This window comes from Anas acuta, chromosome 6 (assembly GCF_963932015.1).
Source record: "Anas acuta chromosome 6, bAnaAcu1.1, whole genome shotgun sequence".
Lineage (NCBI taxonomy): Eukaryota > Metazoa > Chordata > Aves > Anseriformes > Anatidae > Anas > Anas acuta.
The window spans coordinates 29,821,466-29,841,357 of record NC_088984.1 but is presented as its reverse complement, the minus strand read 5'-3'; the positions used below and the strand labels follow the sequence as shown (position 1 = coordinate 29,841,357).

The 19,892-nt window shown below is 41.0% G+C and overlaps 1 protein-coding gene across 13 annotated transcripts in view; it reads right to left on the bottom strand.

The window, feature by feature from the left end:
- The window catches only part of AGAP1 (ArfGAP with GTPase domain, ankyrin repeat and PH domain 1), a 347,733-nt gene that overhangs the window by 221,833 nt on the left and 106,008 nt on the right, over positions 1-19,892 (bottom strand). For 7 of the 13 annotated variants that reach the window (XM_068686213.1, XM_068686212.1, XM_068686215.1 and 4 more), the window contains exons 3-5: positions 18,658-18,745; positions 1,920-2,005; positions 77-112 (exon numbers count right to left, since the gene is read on the bottom strand). In XM_068686213.1, the coding sequence (XP_068542314.1) occupies positions 77-112; positions 1,920-2,005; positions 18,658-18,745 (210 nt within the window). The remainder of the gene's footprint in view (positions 1-76; positions 113-1,919; positions 2,006-18,657; positions 18,746-19,892) is intronic. The other 6 variants (XM_068686216.1, XM_068686209.1, XM_068686211.1 and 3 more) reach the window with 1 other exon arrangement.

Sequence of the window (19,892 nt, the reverse complement as noted above, 5' to 3'; positions counted from 1 at the left end):
GTGAAACAACACAGTTTAAGCACATTTAACATAACAGTAAATGTATACAGCACATCAAAAAAAAAGTTAAGCTTACCTCACTGCCTTTATTTTTCCCTAAGTGATTCCATTCCTACCCAAATTTAGACCAATGGAAACAAGTTTCAGCCACCAGTACTCATGCTCGTTATTATATTACTATTACAACATGCCAGGTAGGTTAGGGACATGAACATACAGAGCTGCAAGCAGGTTGGTTTGAGAAACATTTTGGTACATTTTGCAGTTTTACCTAACTAGCCTAGGTTTGTAAGCACTTACTTCAGTCCTACCAGCTCCTGCAGTTTTGTTTCTGCTCTGCTGACAGTAGTTCAGCTCTTTCTCATGGAGGTCAAGGTTCTACCCCAATTATCCACCAAAATATAGCATACTTTCGCAAAAAGCAGAGCCACAAGGCTGACATAACCAGCCCTTCCTACATTATAAATGAATATTGAGGTGAATGTTTTTCTTTATTTTTTGTTATAAATATTCATTAACCCAGAAATAAACTTTTTATTGTGGGAATTAATAAGCAGATTAAAGATATTTACTATACATGCAACTTGAAATTATGCCTACAATACAACAAAGAGAATTTACAAGTGAAATGTGTCTTCTGAAAAGCAAAACAGCACTAACACCTTAGGCCTTTCATTCTTTTTCTGAAGAACAATCTCAGCCACAGCAGTAATTAAACACCCCCAATTTACCTAGCATGGATCAAAGGCAAAACAGTGCCTGATCATTAGTTTGCAGTTAGTTCAAATGAGCTCTGCAAAACCAATTCTTCAGGTACACAAATATTTAGATGGCTGTGTGTACCTTTATAATTGCAGTATTACCATTTTATTTTTTTTTTATATGAGTGAATGCTGTCTAAGCTGTGAGGCCTGAGAACCGTTGTGTACTTCAGCCAAGTCATTCACAGACCAAAACAGAGAACTTCATTTAGGCTCATGCTTCACATGGCTGCAGATGTGTGAACCAGACTTCCTTCCAGGATATCCCTTTTGGTCTCCGTTTCCCCTACCTCCTTTATCTTCTCCTTTGCCCAGCCACCTTCCCCCATGCTCTCATCCTCCTGCAGCTAACGAGCAACAGTGGAGCACTGAAACCCAAGCTGCCGCCACTGGCATCGCTCCCACTCAGCTGTTTGGCAACAGCACAGCTCCTGCTGCTAATCCGCTACCGAACAGGCCAGTGCATGAGAACCTTGCTAATGCCCACCTAAGAACAGGTAGAGGGAAAACCAAGAGGATGCCTGCAGACAAGGACACTGCCCTGCAGCCAGGCTGGCACAACCTTCACAGGTTTAAGCAATAAGCAAATGTTTCACCTCACTTAAATAGCTTATGAGTGTTAGGTACACAAACCCAATTTTCTTCTGATGAGACTCCTATAGGATTAGGAGGTGGCAGTACACAGAAACCACATGGCAAACCCTAGAACCTTAACAGTGAGCTGGAGGTTGGAAGGTTGAGGCTTACAACGGTACAGGGAGGAAGACATGGAAGCAATAAGGAACACAGATTCATACACAAGTATGACTGTCACTGTGCACACATCTACCTGATCTGTATTTTAAGAATTTAGAGATTCTAACTCAGAAGAAATCATAAGACTATAACATGCAATTTCGTGGTCACTGGAATCATAATGATTAGGCATTCAATGGAAGGTAGCCTATATCTTTAAAAATAATTTCATATTATACTCAAAATATGCAATATTTTATTTATTTATTTTTTACCTGAGAGCATTTTACCAGCTGAAAGATAAGCAGACACAGGAAAGAACAAAGCATAGCAAGTGCTCTTAAAGGAAGTATCAGGTACATTTACAAAAAACAAGTGGAAACCGTGATTTTAGCCCGATAAAGCTCAAAATGCAATGCTCACCTGTGCCTCTGGAGGGCCCCCTTCATCTCTAATCAGCAGCAGATAGCTTTGTCCATCAACTACTATCTCTTTCTTGAATCTCCCACCTGTTACACAAAGTAACTCATTACAGAAGTGGAAACACAAAACAAAACACAAAATAGAAAAAGGCTTCGCTTGTGGAAAGAGTGCATCTAAGATCTTTCACAAATACATGAACTGCTGGGAATATAAATTCAATTCCTATGCGCTAACATAGAAATCATTGAAGCAAGTTAAGTTGCGTATTTTAAGAATAAGGCTAGTGGGGAAAAAAAGCCAAAACTTCATTGCAAACACTAATTCTCATGGTAGATGTACTTTCTTTTGATATATTCAGGGAAAAGATAGTTGTCTTTTTTATGTAAGGATGAGAAATGCATCTCTACGAAGAGCAACTATGTCACAGCTGGATACAAAAAGATGCATAATTCATATATTAGAACCGCAATACTTTGCTGTAGGTCTTAGATTTTCCTCAAGAGAAGCCCAGTTCTTACAGCACACACGTAATGTTATGAAAATGGTACTTCTATAGTCACAAATCACAGTTAGGGGAAAATACCAGACACATGTTAGACAAAAAACTACAATGGTGGTACCTGTGTAGAGATGTGCTAAACTAACAGAGAATGATGTGCCCTAACTGGCAGGATGAATTAAAGATCTATTTTGGAGATCTAGGTAAGAGCAGAGCCACCCCCATTTTGTTCCTGGGCCTGTTACTGAAATGCAGAATACCGAGTGCTTGAGAAGACGAACTGGCACTGAGCTCAAGGAACTAAACTGGGGCAGGGCAGGCAGCTGCACTGCTGCCTTCCCTCTGCACTGTCCTAATGGGGCCTTCAAGCATGACCCAAGGGCAAAATTGGGATTACTTTCCTTTGGGGTTAAGTATGTTTCAGGCATCCTGCTGCTTCTCCTGACATACTTTGGGCAATGACAAATCACGTTTAGGGGTTTTGGTGTGACTGAGCCTAAACCAGGATTAGCACAGCGTGGCCTGCTTCTGTATCTCGTTTGCATTCAGATCCCCCTCCGGGAACCAAAAGGGCTCTCATCTCACCAACCATGCCACAAAGGTCTTAAAGCCTCCACGCTGAACACTGTCCAGCCATCACACATCTCCACTTACAACTAAAACAAAACATATCTGCTAACATAAAAATTATTTCCTCACCCCCTTTTTTTTTTTTTTTTTTATCAGGTCTATTTTCAGATTTGAACCCAATTTCCCAACTATGCTTGCTTTAAAACCTGCAATACTGTCACAATAAATGCATTTACACACTTGCTGGTTGACTGAACAGCTCTTACTTCTTCTACAAATTGGTTCTTCAAGCAACCACGTCAGCACATAGAGCCTAACCCTGATCCTCCAAGCAGTCACACAGAAATGATTAGCCTTAGAGGAAGGCACAGACTTAGACCCACCTTTCCCCCAGCCCATCAGAGTAAGCTTCAAGTCAAGATCACTCAACAGTTCAGCTATGTGCAGTATGTAAGCATGTTTAAACACATTTCAAGTTTAATAAAAGACACAAGAACAGTACTGTTTTATTTTCCTACATTCTCATTTTTTAAATCTACCCCATAAAGAACAGCTCAGCAGTACCAAGCGTGCAACAATTAATAATGTCACATTTCTGACTGTTTAATTGCACATTATGACGAGAGCACATATGGACAGGCTTTCATTATCTTTGTTAAAAAAATAATTCAATTTTGCCTTCCAAGATCAAGCAGCCGATAAACATATACCATTAGTGAACTTGAAAAGAATAATCAAAACCAAATATAAGACTTTGAAAAGAAACTAGCCTCAGCTCTCAGGATCTCAGTTTCAATTAACCACATCATTATTGCTCTGTTATCAATTAATGGTATATGCTTCGTAAAGAAGAGTTAAATAAAATGAATTATTTAATACACAGCCCTCCAGAGGGACACTTTAAAGCTTTAAGTAACAATGGGAATGCAGCAGATGTGAGCAAAGAGTGAAAGTTCTGTATAATTACCATTTCCTGTTTCCTTTAATACTGAAAGTTTACCCAGCTAATTACAAAATACCATGAACACATTTAAGAATGACCTCATTATTCCCCTCGTCAATAGGATGCCTTTCAAATCTCACTGCATCTTCAAACACAGTCCTCAGAGGCATAAAGAAGTTACAGACAAGGTGAAATAGAAGGCTTAGGTAGAAAATTGAAAAAAAAATCCATAGACTTAGCATTAAAATGCATACGGATCACACATGAGTAATGATATGAAATTTGCTCGTGAGAGTCACTTCAGGGTCACTGAATTTTTATTCATTTATTTTAAGGGAGTAGCTTTGAGATATGTACCATATTTACCAAACATACCTGTTCCTTGCCTTCTCCAGAAACACTGTGCTTGGAGCTCAGTGTGATAATTTATTTTTATTTCCAGCATGAAGTTCAAATCTTAACACACCGTACCATTTCACCAAGGTCTGTCTTGCTGGAAGAGCAGTACTGCAGTCAAGCAGCATACAGTAAACTTGAGTAGATTTAAGTAGCTTACTTCTCTGCCCTTAAATGCTGACTACACTCATCGTCTGGAATATGCATCAGTCTCATCTGTTCTTTGTATACCCCCATGAACTCATTCGAGTACATTTGTTTAGATTTAGATATTTCGTGATAGATAGTTTAAATCTGAAAATCCCCCAAACCCAAGTGTTTAAAGCCATGCCCTAGAATGAAGAAGTTCAGCTGGAAGGGACCTACAGCGACCGTCAGGCCCAGCTGGCTGACTGCCCCAGGGCTAAGCAAAACCACATCACTGAGGGCAGTGCCCAAATGCCTCCTGAACACTGACAGCCCCAGGGCAGCACCCACCTTGTTAGGAAGCCTGTGCCAGTGCTTGATCACCCTTATGGTAAAGAATTTTTTTCCTAATGCCCAGTCTGGGCCTCCCCTGGATCCCGTGTGTCCCAACATCGGGTCACAGGGAGCAGAGGTTGGTGCCTCCCCTCAGGGAGCTGAGGGGAACAGCGAGGTCGCCTCTTGGCCTTCTCTTTTCCAGGCCAGATGAACCCAGCATCCTCAACCTCTCCTCACAGAACATGCCCTCCCAGCCTTTCTACCAGCTTTGTTGCCTTCCTCTGGGTGCTTCCAACATCCTCTTTTGATTGTGGAGCCCAGACCTGCACACAATACCCAACGCGAGGCCACACCAACACTAAACACAGCGCACAGCAGTGCAAGGGCAGCTGTTTCGGTATGCTTCTGCATGGACAGCACTGCACTACTAGTGATTTCTGTAAAAGGCATCTCTGGAATTTGTAAAGCATCACAGGGCCACAGGGCACAACACATCTGACAGATCAGCCAGCCGGAATACCGAACTACCACTGCCCTTTGGAGGAAGTCAAGAGGTCTCCCATGGCTACAAAATACCACTCTATTTTCCTAATATCCTTCTCTACGATGGAGTCACAGGACACCATCTAAGCTGAAGACACTGAAAACAAAGAAATGACCTTCAAAATTAAAAAAAAAAGTCTCAGAAACACATCAAGTAGTCCCAAAGGAGGCAACTAGCTTTGTTCTAGTCACATCACGATTATGACACATGCAGCTTTTTAATGAGGAAATTTCGCAGCTCCCATATGTACCTGCCAAAAGAGGTCACAGAAATAACAAGACTGGCAGCGTGGACCACAGCTCTGAAGGACAGGATGATCGCTCCTGCCATGCCCCAGCAGCCACGGCAAAGCACAAAGACAGCAGAGTGAAGGACACCAACCAACAGCTGAACTGCACCCACTCGCAGCCCCAGTCTCATCCTTAAAATGACGGAAAAAACTTTTCCATGAACACCTAAATAACTCTCTACAGCCAGGTGCAGCTGGAAAAGATTTTTATGAAATATAACAATTTAGAGATCAAAATCATTGAAACTGTGTGGAAGTTTCAATTTGTGAAGATTTTAGCATGTGGCTTATTTTCCTCTCTGAAACTCTGCACTAAGAAGTGCTGCACTATTCTGAGCTTTCCTGGGAAAGATAGGTATCCATTCGTATGGGCTCATCTGCATACATTTCACATTAGAAGGCAAGTATTATTTCTCCATATGAAGTACACCTAATACCTACCAGAAGACACAGAGCAGTGCTTATGATGCAGCCCACAAAAAGACGCAGCCTGGTACGTGCATTAGGTGAGATTCCTCATACAAAATGCTCCTGACAGAAATACAGCTTTGTTCCACGCAAAGCTAAATAAAAGCTGTGCATCAGCAACGTGCAGCCAGGGCTAGAGACCTAGCACAAGTCAGAACACTGCCTTGATGGAATCAACAAAAGCTTCTTAATCTCATTTCTATGCATGTCAGTTCTACAAAGGTTAGTGGCTTGAATCAGCAGGCAGAGAAAAACCACATCCTCCAGTAAAAACTAATACCAATTCTAAGCACTGCACATGTTTGTGACCAGAGATGCTCTGCATTGTGAAATCTTTGTGTCGCAGAGGGAATTCCAGAGATGAAGGTTTTCATCCGGTTAGGAAAGCCTGGGCACCCCTTCATCTAGCTGATAACTGTTTCACTGAGCAATTGTGCGCTGAAGCAACCGCTGATTTTCATACTATATCCCCAGGCTCAACTTCATTTGCCAGACCCTTTATTCAAGCAAATTGCCACGGGGAGGAAGTTATTTGGCCGTATGAGAAAGATAAATCTGGGGGGCTGGCCATATGACAAATCCATGCGGCAGCTGAACGCCTACCACGACATGGGGGCAGGGCATGCAGGGGCTGGAAAGGAGAGTGCAAGATGAGGCTGAATCTACTGTAAAAGCCTCTGTTTCATATTCCCTGTGACATGTGGATTTTTGACATCTGGGGTTACAAGTAAGACAAGTGTTATAAGCAGAGACTGTCTCTTTTTTCTTAAGATAGAGAAAACCATGTTGAGAATTGACTCCTTTTCAGGAAAATGCATTCAGAAGTCATTTATTCCCTTTCTTCATACATCCATCATCTTAGGACCAAATACATATATGAACATTTTTCATTAAGCTCAGAAATAAAATTCTCACAAGATCTTCTGCAACTAAGAAAAAATACTTCAGCAGTCCAGTAAATCGATGCTAGCATCTCACAATGTTACTTGGAAGTTGGATTTCAATAAAGTATCTTTGTTTTTCCACTCAGCATCTCCCAGTAAAGCACATTAAGGAAGCAAAGCATACAAAAAGCACTGAAATTAATTTTCACCCACATCTAGACGTGCTCTGTGCTTGATGTCAATTTGGGTCAGCAGCTGAGAAGCCATCACAAACTATTATTCAGCCACACATGAAGTCAGCTTTTGGGTATTCCCCTAACACCAAAAACTGTGCTAGAAAATACTTAAGAAACCAAATTGTGGTTGAGCTGGGTTGAGTGTATAAACCATGTAAGCACAAAGATTGGGGAACCACCACTTTCACACAAGAATTAGCCACAAGCAGCTAACTGCACCAGCTTTCCAGAAAAGTGCACGGGGGAAAAAAAACAACAAACCCAAAGTAACCTAGTCTGGGCTTTTCAAAACTCACCATCTGCTTATCCTGAAATGTAGATTTACGCTGCATTGTAGGAAATGCATGGATCGATTCCTGGGCTAGAATATGAGCATTCTCCTTGAGGTACGAAGCAATACCCCTACTTACACCAGGACATCTTTTTTTGCTCCTTGTAACTGAAGCACACGGAACGGCTGCCACAGCCCCCTCACACCTCACCACGGAGAGGAGGAAGTAATTCAGATGGCAGCACGTTACCACCTCCCTCCCCACCAAAATCAGCTGCTTTTTTTAGTAGGTAGTAAATAGTAATGACCCATGCAGATGTATTTTTCTCTAACTTCTGCTGATGATCTTTAACCTATTTTGCTCGCTTTTACTATTAAAGCAAAGTACACCCATGGGCACAAACCACGTGTCGTATGATATCACCACGTTATATGGATAATTGCATAGTTACATAAAAACTTCCACAGAAGCACTCATCTCTCCTCTTGCAGTTCCATGGAAGAAGGTTTAGAGGTCTTCACTGCTGGAACCTCAGCAGCAGCTGCAAGCTGCAGTGATGTTTAAAAATTCAAGATGCATTCCCTGACATACTTGCAGTACTTCTGCAGAAGGCTGTATGAGATGGGTCCACAAAACCTGGTGGTGATTTGAATGGAGACCTACTGATTTTAGGCATGCAGGAAAATTATAGCTTATACTTCAAAAAAGTATTAACCACTCAACTTGCACAGAATCAGAGACTGTAATTGATGCCTTTAAATATGGTTAGATAGAAAACAATGGGGGGGGTGTTCATCTGGACGACACACAGACACACTTATGCTAAATGGTATTTCTGCAGAGGTGCCGGTCTCACTCCCACGTGGCAGAATATTTAACAAAGCAGAGAAGCCCTGAACTGCCGGAGTGGGACTGCAAATTAAGCAAATAAGAAACAGCCCCCTGACAGGGTGATGTCCTGCTGCCACACGCTCTTAGCTCAGCCAACCAGCCAAGTAGAAGGAAATATTCAATAGTTGCTTCCACTAACTTCAGACAGTTGCCAGGCTATAGAGAGAAAACAAAACATGGTGCTGCTTCACGGCCCAGTCCAGGAAGAACATTTACTTGAGCCAACCACGTTATTCCTCACAAATGCAGTTAATTTGGGTGCAGGGAACACTTCCAGTGCAGATTGTTGCTCCGTTAGAGGAACCTGGCAAAAGGAAAAGAAGCTACAAGCACAGCAAACCGGCTGGGATTCCCACCCAATATTATTCTTCAGACAGAAGGAGAACAAAAGGATGAGTTAACTACCAAGATAACTGTGGGGGAAAAGAGCCTATGAACAGTTAAGGTTCTTTCTCTATCTGGAAACAGGCTTGCAGAGGAGCAGCGCATGATATATTTCCCCTATAAAGCTTCTGACAGTCAGTGGAATATTGCTTGCAAGGCAGTTAGAGGAGCCCAGCCGCAATGAAAGCAGTAATGTGAGTGCAGCAGTAGGAGTAAGCCATACTTGGTACTCATCAAATAACACAGAAAAGCTTCTGCAGGAATTTTAAGCTTCATGAAAGTATTTTTATTGATAACCTGGAATATGGAAGTAACAAGATAATAAGTTTGTAAAAAATGAAGCCAGGAGGGACTGCAACCATATTAGAAAATTGGACCATACTTCAACACAGCTGTAACGAGTTAGAAAAACAGCGTGGAAAGCAAATAGAAGCCACATCATAGGGACAAACGCAGTTCTCCACCTGAGCAGAAACAACCAGCTGCAGCAAGATGGGTAGGACAGCAAGCCACTGGCACTGCGGAAGAGCAGGTGGGAGTTACTGTGTGCTGCAGGCAGGAAGCTTGTTCCAGCCAGGAGCTTAAAAACCCTCGGCCACAGCTCCTCATAGCGCTCTGGGTAGCATGTTGTGAGGGAGGACAGGAGCAAAGGAATAGAGCTCACAAGCACTTGCAAAAAAAAAAAAAAAGTTAACAGCCGAGAAAATAAACAGTAAGTAAAAAAAAAAACCTTAGTGAACTGAGGTTAACTGAAGAGAACAGACCAGGAATAGAGAAGACTTGAGTGCTCCTGCTGAGGAATCACCTGCAGATTCCATTCTACAGTAAGGGAAAGACCTGGTGCTTTTTTCAGTTCCTGCTTTATTATGACCCCAGGTAAACAGGCAAAAGTATGGAATGGAAGATGACAATGTTCTACTAGTGGCTCACCGAAACTTGAGGTATAAGCCCTGGGACCTATGGTCTAAAAAGGAAAGCTCAGTAACAGAATCACATTCTGGACGAGCCCCTGCTAATGTGCATTTTGATTTGGTTTGTGCTCACGGTACTGCAAACCTTGCACTGTTTCACTCTACCAATATGCATCCCTGTACCCCAGAGCACCCAGCTTACAACATAGCTGGGAACTGATGGGCTGGCTGACAAGCGTGACAACTTACCTGGCCACTAGACCTGCCTGGCAAGCACTGGCACTGCGCCTCCCTTTTCTGCAGAAGCCATTCGTGGAGCACCTCTCTCACAAAGACAGCATCACAGATGCATTTAGGTGGCACTGAAGGATATGATATCAGAAATTGTACTGCGGTGTGGATGTCCTGACCTGGGCAGACAGAGAAAACACTGACCTGGTTTTGCTGAGAAAAAAGACCTGCCAAGGTTTTGCTGAGAAACTCAGAGTGCTTTGCACTAGTGCAGGACACACGGCTGAGCAGGAGGACACGAAGTGGCTTACAGCGTACAGCTCTATTGCAGAATACACTGAGGGCTGTTGCAAGTCATCTCTCTCCTCCTAATTTCCATGTTTGTATGAAATTCCAAAATAAGATTACGCCACCTTTATACACCCTAATGAAAGCTCTCTAGCAATGTTGAGTCAAAACATTGATATGTACCTTCCAGATCTTAGATATCTGTTGCCTTACAGACACTAATGTTTAGCCCTCACAGAGGAGGGTGCTCATACTGAAATAAAAATCAGTATAAAAAGTATTAGCTACCACACGAGAATGATGCCTGTCACTTTGCACAGGCCTGGAAAGAATCTATGGTTGTCCTTCCCCCTAAGAAGGGCATATTAACCCGTATGAGGTTTTTTATGTAATAAATAGGCTTGAGATTTTAACTGTCCAAGGTTCTAGCTGGAATATGCAAAACTCTGATTCTCTTCTAAGTGGTAAAGGCCTGTGCCTTGCAAGTGAGCACTCAGACCTTGGAAATTACTGCACTAGCAAGGTATCAGACAGCCATCAAGCTGACGTGACGAAGTACCACATTTTCATCCGTTTACTGCACAAACGTAGGAAAATTTTGACACTGAGCAAATAGAAGCTGAGTAACATTTTATGTGTTAAGTATGCCCTTTCTCATAATTCTCTCAAGTGAGAAGATATCTCTGACAGTTTAACGAGGGAAAACAAACAGCAGGAACCTGCAAGGATCTCCCCTCCTCCAAGAGTCCCCCAGATCTGCCTCCACCTCCCAAGTGCCAGGAGACCTCTCTCAGCAGCACCCCCACTATCACAACACCTGCACGACTTTCTCTGTATGCTGAATCCTGTGATTACAGCTTGAAATAGCTTTTAGACTGACTTACCGCAGCACTTCCTGCGTTGCTGCTTCTGTGACTTGTATTTAACATTCCTTCCAGCACCATTATCTCTGAACTTCGCACAGCAAGGCAGAGCCATGGGTGTCGGCTGTTCAAGCTTTATCAGACAGCAGAACCCTTCAGGTAAACACACTGAGGAACTTTAAGAGCTATACCAAATTAAGTACTAAAATGTAAAGCAAAAAAAAGGTATTTGTACTTTCATAGGGCCTAGGATTACATTAAAGTCCCATTTCTACTCGTAAAATAGGAAGCCAGGCATTCCTGATAGCCTTCTTCACTTGCTGTTGACTTTTCTGGTTTATTTTATTGACAGCAGGTGCAGACAGATGCTTGAACATATCACACCCACTAATTGCACGTATGCTGCAAGTCTAATTTTAAACATTTATTTTTTTCAAGCCAGCTGGAGACAAACAACAAAAAGCAGCAATCAACTTCTTTGGGCAGGATGTGATGCTACTTTAGTACACTCCTACCTACCTGTTGCCATCAGCCAAGTATTTGGTTTTTGTTTGTTTGTTTGCTTTAAGAGTCTACACACAAAAACACCACTTTCCAAACAAAGTTCTTTACATCTTTAGCCACATGACTGAAAATAGCATGGCTCTTCTTTACTGCATTCCTTAAAAAATAAATTGCTTTATCACACGTCATCTTTCAGACACCAGCCTGTTCACTCAGCTTCCACCTTTCAAGCTAACGTAAACTGTCTCCTGACAGCATCCGCTCAAAATTTCTCTACACAGGTTGAACTTTACAAGCTTCCAATGTGATTTCAAAGATATTAACACATGACAAACCCTAAGCTGCATAACCAAGATAAGCCTAAAGCTCCTACAAGCAAAGAAGCAGAGATTCCTGGCTTTTGTTTGATTGCTTTTTGTTTAAATATTCCTTGGGTTTTTATACATAGGTTATAGCCAACTTTTTCGATATCTGTCCTTTCCTTACAGCATTACATTGCACATAGTAGCCCTGAATTTAACATTGGAGTTATCCAGGTGCAATTTTTAACATTGGAGTTATCCAGGTGCAATTGTGCTACCACCAATCAGAACACAAATCAAAAAAAAATGGTGAGATTTATTATATGAGAACACGATTATTATATAATAGTATACTATATATCTTACAGGTAAGAAGAAATATTTTCCATCTCTACGTTGTAATTTAGTGTGTTCTCTTTCCACATGAAATAAATTGTAAGTTTTCAGATGCTCCTACCTAATACCAAGTGACAGCCCCACAAATATAACTGGAAGATTTAAAAAATTATCATCATAGACAACAGGCTGTCAAGATATAATCTTGCTATCCTGCAAGATGGAAGGCCTTTACAATTCCTGAAATGTGTAAGAAAACACTAGTGACAGCCTGCTGTAGCAGCAAATTCCAGTTTGTTGAGATTTAAGCATAGTATGAATCCAGTCAGAGTACTTGCCTTACTTTCTGGTACTGGTCCCCAAAACAACAAAAGGCTAAGTCAAAGAAAAACAATTAGAAACATTAAAAAGTAAAAAATTCAATAACATGTTTATGTTTTGCTTTAAGACTGAGATCTAAATGTTGGGCTGTGATTTTAAAATAAATCCAGAATTAAAATTTGAAAGAAAGAATGAGAAACAGGCCTTTCTTCCACCTACAGCCACTCCAAGCTGAATTCTGATTCAACAGCAGTACAAAGCAAAGAACACTGGGGACTTAAGAGTCATTTACTACTGTTAAAAGCCCAAAGTTACAACAGCTATAAACCTAAATCCCAGTTTTTACCTGGGATGGAACCTTCTGAGGAGCCTTTTTATAAGAAGGGCAACCGATCCTACAGACACAAGTCATCAAAATCTCGGAGTATTCATGTTGCAGTGTGTTCAAGACATTAAAGATCACTCTGTCCTCAAGGCACGCAACCTAGAAACGAAGTCCCATCGAGGAAATTGTGTCTCCAGCATCTTCTCCTTGGGAAAAGAGCAAATACTAACCTCTCCCTTAAATAACTCTTCCTTATTTGCGCAACACTTAAAACAGTCGTTGACTTGCCCGCTGGAACAGAGAGGTTTTCAAAGGGTTTGCTAAACCACACAGCTAGTCTCCAGGGGATGAGGAGAGGGAAAGAGAGGAAGATGGGCTGCAGAATGGAGATTTCGGAATACATAAACACGCTCTTTTATGCTAAGCCTGAAAGGCTCCCAAAGCCCAGGAGAGCCAACTGCAGCAATACTTTAAAGTGATCAAAAAAGACAAGTGTTATTTGGTATCTGGATGTCAGTGTGAAGTGCCAAATAAAAATAATTAGCTGATACTGTAATAATGAGATAGCGGACAAAGAACTAAGAGAGGAGATCACTCTGAAACCCATGTCTAATGTTATCAGTGCCTTCTGCACGCAGCCTCAGTCGGCGATTCCACAGATGAAGAGAGCACTCCACAGCTGCAGCTGCCCCAGAAGCCCGTGAAACATTGCATCAAGGATTTAAACACAACGTGAAAAAATGCAGCTCCCCTAAGTTTTTGTTTTGTGGCACAGGTGTTTTAATGGTTGCAACATCCAGCTCCTTGCAAGGAATCTGATTCTAAAGGATTTTATTTTGAACTTAAACACACTGGGAACTCTCACCAGGTCTCACAGCATAAGTTATGTGTATAAGCTATAAATACGAGGATGATTTTATGGAATTCCAGGAAACTACAAGTGAAAAAGCATGAAGTTTCTCTTCACGAAAAGCACATATGCACGTATTTCAAAGGACAAATTTTACTACTTCACATTCATATTTCAGTTGGCTTGCTCACCAGGAACAGAACACATGGCTTAGTCTGGGACAGATCCCCTCGATTCCTACATATTTGAAAAACATTAGCCAGATAAAAAAATCACTAATGACTTCTGTGAACAGATTTTTGAATTTAGGAGCTTAATTGTTCACAGAAGAAACATTCACGTTTTTGGCCTACTGGATTATGGTTATGTGGGGGAGATTTTGGTGATGGGAGCTACAGGGATGCCTCTGTGCCCCATGTACAAGCAAAGCCAGCTCCAGCCTGTGAGGTCAGTGCAGGAGGAGGGCAGGAGAGAGGTCCCCGGTGGAGCAGGCTGTCCCCCTGCAGCCCATGGGTCCCACAGTGGGGCAGGTCTCCATGCTGCAGGCTGCAAAAGGGAGCCTGGGCACAGCAGGTGGGCATGGCCACACAGGGAAGGCCCGAGACCAGAGCAGGGGTGGGCAGCGAGCACCAAGGAGCGGCTAAAATTCCCATCTGTGATCTCTATCTCTACTAAATCTCCCAGCACTTTAAGGTATAAAGACCATGAAAACAGCCTTGTCTGTCCACTTAGTTTAACAGAACTGCAAGCCAAGAAGCAGCATCCCCCCCCCCCCCTCCCCTCACTAGGAGAACAAGCTCCACAATCGCTTCTATCGCAGAGATGAGCAACTCAAGTATTAGATCTTTTCCATGAATGACGTAAATTGGAAGGTTATCTAGATTAACAGATTATACTTCGATTCTCTGTATACGTGCTTTATAATATTCTTTGGTCAGACAAAAATCTCATAAGGGGATGTTGAACGCAAGCAGCTTAAATTTATAAGTAGTCACGTTCAATCTTCCTTGGAGAGTTAGACTCTGCTGAAGTAGTGGCTGGAGTAACTCTGAGAGCTTCCTAAGCCTCTCCTTTGCACTGCATACTGCACAGGAGGCCTAGGCACCAACAGCCTAGCAAGTACAGCGGAGACATCTGACATTTTCATTTCTATTTTACCTTCTTTCACACACAGGTACATAAAGTTTCCACTGACTGCAGCAGTTATTTGCCCTCTGGAGGCAAGGCATTAGATGGGCTTTATATGCAGCTGAGAACACAAAAACAATTCACTCTTCCAGGAAAAAGGAATCTTAACTATATCCACAAATTTAGTTAACTTAAAATATACGCCCCCTCATTCTAAAGCAAATTGACATTCTAGAGCAAATTGACACTAATCACTAATTCTCAGAAAACCAGCAGCAAATAAGGTAATTTTCAATGTCAGGAAAGAAGTTAATGCTTTACATTACTTTTAAGCCAGTCTCGTAAGCATACTTTATACTGGAGATGTGCAGCTATAAAGATTTTTCAAAGCTTACCACAGATAAAACCACAGCAGTTGTTATACCTACTGCTTTGGTTTTCTCCCTTATGTTTTACTGCCTACCCAAAGGTACCACAATCTTAAATCTAACTGCTTCCTCCACAAGGAAGCTTTCTTCCCAACTCTCATTTTAATTATTCTGTTATTTTCTATTTTAAGGGGATTGTGTTAATGCAAACTCACGTACCCATCTTTCATAACAAACTTTTGTTTTCGTAAATTAAAGATATTTTCATAAACTGCTGGACAGATTCAGCAATTCATGCTCACATTCATCTGTTTTAGTATTTTACATTACTTGGGCAATAAGGTGGGAGAGGAAAACCTTGTTTCTTCCCATCCTGGGGAAGATACTTTTGTCCAAAGTACACGATCGGAACTTTGTTTTCTGCTTTTAAGCGTATCAGAAAGAATACTGAAATAACCATCACGTGAATTACAGCACTCACAGGCATACAAGAGATCTGCGAGGGTCTTTAAGTCACATTCCATGCCTCTGTGGCTTGTTATGAAAGAAAAACCCAACCAGTACCAAATAGCCCTGAAACACAGTATTCCAACAAAGTTCAATTCACCTTGGTCTACAAATTTGTTTCAAATTGCAAACACACGTTTCATTATGTCTCTAGAGGTAGGATCAAGTTTTAAACAAATGAAAAAAAGACATTAGGTTGCACACATCTTATTTGTAGCTCTCCTACAGTTGTTTCAGCTATGTAAAAAAAAAAAAAAGTTGCACAGTAGTTTTTTTCCAACAGCTTGGAATGTTCCAAAAAGACCACAAATCACTGATAAATACTCTACTTCCAATAATTTTCTTGCTGTATCATTATAGGGGGAAAAAACGTACATCCCAAACTACTGTAATTTCAACTTGTTATAAGGATATACATCACTTGTTTTCTTACATCAAAATACAACTGATTTAAAAACCTGTCACACAGGAATGTAACTACGTGCATGCTAAATATGCATAAGAAGAGTCTAAAAGTCAATTTTCTCTCCGGGTAATATTTACTCCAAGGATCCAAACGTTTACAAGTTACAGTAGAGAATAAAATTGGGTCAAACATTGAGAGAAAACTGCTCTATGCTTTAATGTTGTATGATTCTTCCTCTTGGTGGGGAGTGTGGGGGGGAAAGGTTTAGGGCAGAAAAAAAAAAGCCTCATCTTAAAAGAGCAGAAGGAAACATGAAACCATCTTTATAGACTGAACATTCATTTACTGGAATGCTGAAGCTACCTTAAAGGCCTAAAAGAGATCTGGTACTCGTCTAATTTAGGGCAGGTTTCATGGTAATTGTAGCAATTTAAAAGGCAAAGGATAGCAGAAAGTGGTCCCTGGTTGTAATCACCGTTTGCACATGAAGTATGCATCAATCATTCTACCAATTAGATACTACTTACACGATGCCTGATAAATTTTGCTGCTAGTAAGCCATTCAGTTAATAAACTTCTCTTCATAACTAGTCAAGCAGCTGAGACCTTAATGCCTCATATAGAAAACGTCCTTTATCCAACTCCAGAAACTAGCACATTTAGAAGACCTCAGAAAAGGACAAAGGGCAGAACTGCATTGATTTATCTAACGCTCCGTTCCCATGCAGAATGTAAAAATCCTAGGGCCCACGCTGCAACGCAACAGAACCCTCTGCACTGATGCCGCCTTTTACACCCGGTGACAGTGGTTGGACTTCGATTGGTTACAAAAAGAAATAAAACACTAACAAATAATTTCAGTAGATATTTACTTGAGAGAAACTATACGGGTTGAATTTCCTTAATACTAACTTGATTAGAAATCTTGACTGTGTTGCATACGAGGTGAATTAGAGCTCTTAATTATTTCAGTTTTCCTACCGTTAATGAGATGGAATGGTGTCATTAGTGAGGCTTGTCAGCTACACTTATGTGCAAAGAAATGATTTGACACTGCTTTTGAAATCTAATCCTTTCGGGGAAAACAGTCTGAATGTCACTCAAGCACTGTAAATAAAAATCCTTCAAGACAAAGAGGACAGATGGCAACACTCTCAAGGAACACCATCTAAAATATTCATAGTTTAGGAGAAGAGTAGTATTAACCCTGTAAATAATCAATATGTTTAAATTTCACAAGAAAAAGTATCTTCTGTTCATCAAATGAGGAACAAAATCAGCAGAGATGCTCGTTATTTTCTGAACACTTGTATTCTGTGGATCTACATGCTTCATAACTACTTCCCGCTATCAGCACCCAGAAGCTGCAAACATAAATGTCATCTACATGCAATTTTGTTGCTAGGCTGAGTTATCACCCCCTCAGTCCTAGCTACAAAGAAGCAAAACCACATAAGGCAAGGTTATAAACTGGTATTATTATTATGCAGGAGCAGCCATGGCAATCCCTCCCTTTCCTTCTCCTCCCATTTTAACTACAATTAAAGACTGTTAGAAAGTCAGGTAAAATGCTTAACAGCTTCCTTTGGTAGGAGTTAATTCAAAACAAATGTTATCAGAGATGCATGAAGCTACCTACTACTGCTGAAAAGACAACTACAGCAAGGGACAAAAACAGTGAGATGTACTAAAGACTTGAAATCAAAAGGAAACAAATCAAGATGATACACAGAACAAGGGGAAAACGCTACAGTACAAAAACCGCCTTCTGCCTCTTCAAAACAAGAGCTGCCATGAAGACAATGTATAGTTACCTGCATCCATATCTGCAAAGAATGGAACAGCCAGTAAGGAAAAGAAGGAACCAGAAATTCAGTGTCTCAGAGTTGGATTTAAAAGTTCATAAGGAGAATAAATAAAGAAATCAAAAAAAGTATTTAGTGTAAGAAACGCTTCTGTAAGGTACTACGATATTCATGATTTCAAGCTACAGACTTGGATTATTGTTAAACACTAAAATCTTTCCAGGTATACATTAATTTTCTGTGGCATCAGTACAGGTTTTGTTTTGGTTTTCTTCCTTTTTTAAATTTCAAGACCAAAGATTTAATATATTAAACAAAGAACAACTTAGATCTTTGGTTTAGCTTGTGAGGTTTGTTTTTATTTATTTTTACTTTTCCAACATGACAAGCTGAAGGGCCCAATTCTGCAAAAATCTGGTAATCCAGTACCAGATAAAACAATTCTGTCTTTCAACAGCCCAGCTGAAAGCAACTGCACTGGGGGTAATGAACTCTTTTCTATATATGGCTGTAAGTTTCTCTTATGTACAAACAAGGGATGAAAAAACATTTAAGGATGCTAAGAAGTTATGCAAAGGGTAAAATTACACTAATCACATGTACTTATCTCAGTCTGGAAAACGTTAAAGAAAAACTGTCCATGACCATTGAAAAGACTGAATAGGATTCTTTACCAGTTTGTTTAATTGCATGATTAAAAATTTATTAAAATGTGGTCTGTGGGGACAAATAAAGAAATTTGCATATCCACATACCTTCAGGTGATTCTTCTTGGACATATGTGCCAGTCAGATACCGGTGTACAAGTGCAGACTTGCCACTAGCTAGGTTACCCACAATCCCCTGGAAAAAAGGAAAAAAGTTTAACTGCAATTAATTCCCATAAAAAAGCAGTATATTCAAGCAAGATCTTAACGCACAAATTATTTCTCTGACTTGAGGAAAAAGCCCATGCCACAGGAGCACCTCAAAATATGTTAACAGCTAAATCATCTGCCAAAAAGCTAAAGCAGAAAATATAAATGATATAGCATAAAACAAAATTAGTAGCCCTCCTTTATTCTTCTTGCCACTAATTAATGTCAGGTGGGAATACAACGCAATGTACAGATTTAAAGAAAGCTGAAACTCAGAGAAAGGTTTGCACCTCCTTACTGGAAACGTAGAGAAGCTTTAAAATCCTAACACTGTGAATTATCTCTGCAGACCATCCAGCCACGTGATTCACACTGCCTCTCTATTTAAGCATGATCTATATGGCTACAGAGATGTAGATACAGCTATATATATATATATATATATATATATGATATATAGGATACAGATAGTTATGGCTATAGAAATACAGATTTGGGCATGTCTACCAGGACTTACTGAAGCCCTTACTTCACCAGCTGAACTTTTCAACAAGCTTACAAGTCCAACTGTCCATGCCCAAACACCCTCTCTGGAACAGATGACAAACAAATGTAAGCACAGAATCTTAAACCGTACAGGTTTTTTTTTTTTTTAAGCTGGTTTGCTCACAATTGCTTTTAAAGAACAAGCAGAAGCGGTATAACATAGCTCAATGACGAACAGTTTTCTTCCTCGAGGTGCTCAAATGCCAAAGATTAGCTGTGACTCTTGCTCTTTCAGAAGGGGTGTGATTCAAGTCCTCCCGGAGTACTCCCACAGTCCCAAACCAGCCTGCCCCTTCCTGATGCAGATCCGCACTAGCAGACAAAACAATTCCTGCTGCTACAGCCCTGGGCCAGTCAGCCCAGAGCGGAGTGAGCGACACATACAGCCAGATCCAAGCCTGGCTGCCTGCCCTGCATGGTTAAGAGGGCCACGTGGGCCTGGAGAACACACCTGTACATTTCAATTATACATTTCGCTTTCCTGCTCAGGAGTCACTCAGTTATTCCAATCTCCCTGTGAACAGGACTCTGCAGACACAGCACTTCCTCAGTTACTGGGGATGAGATGGGAACTGGCTTCCTCTTCT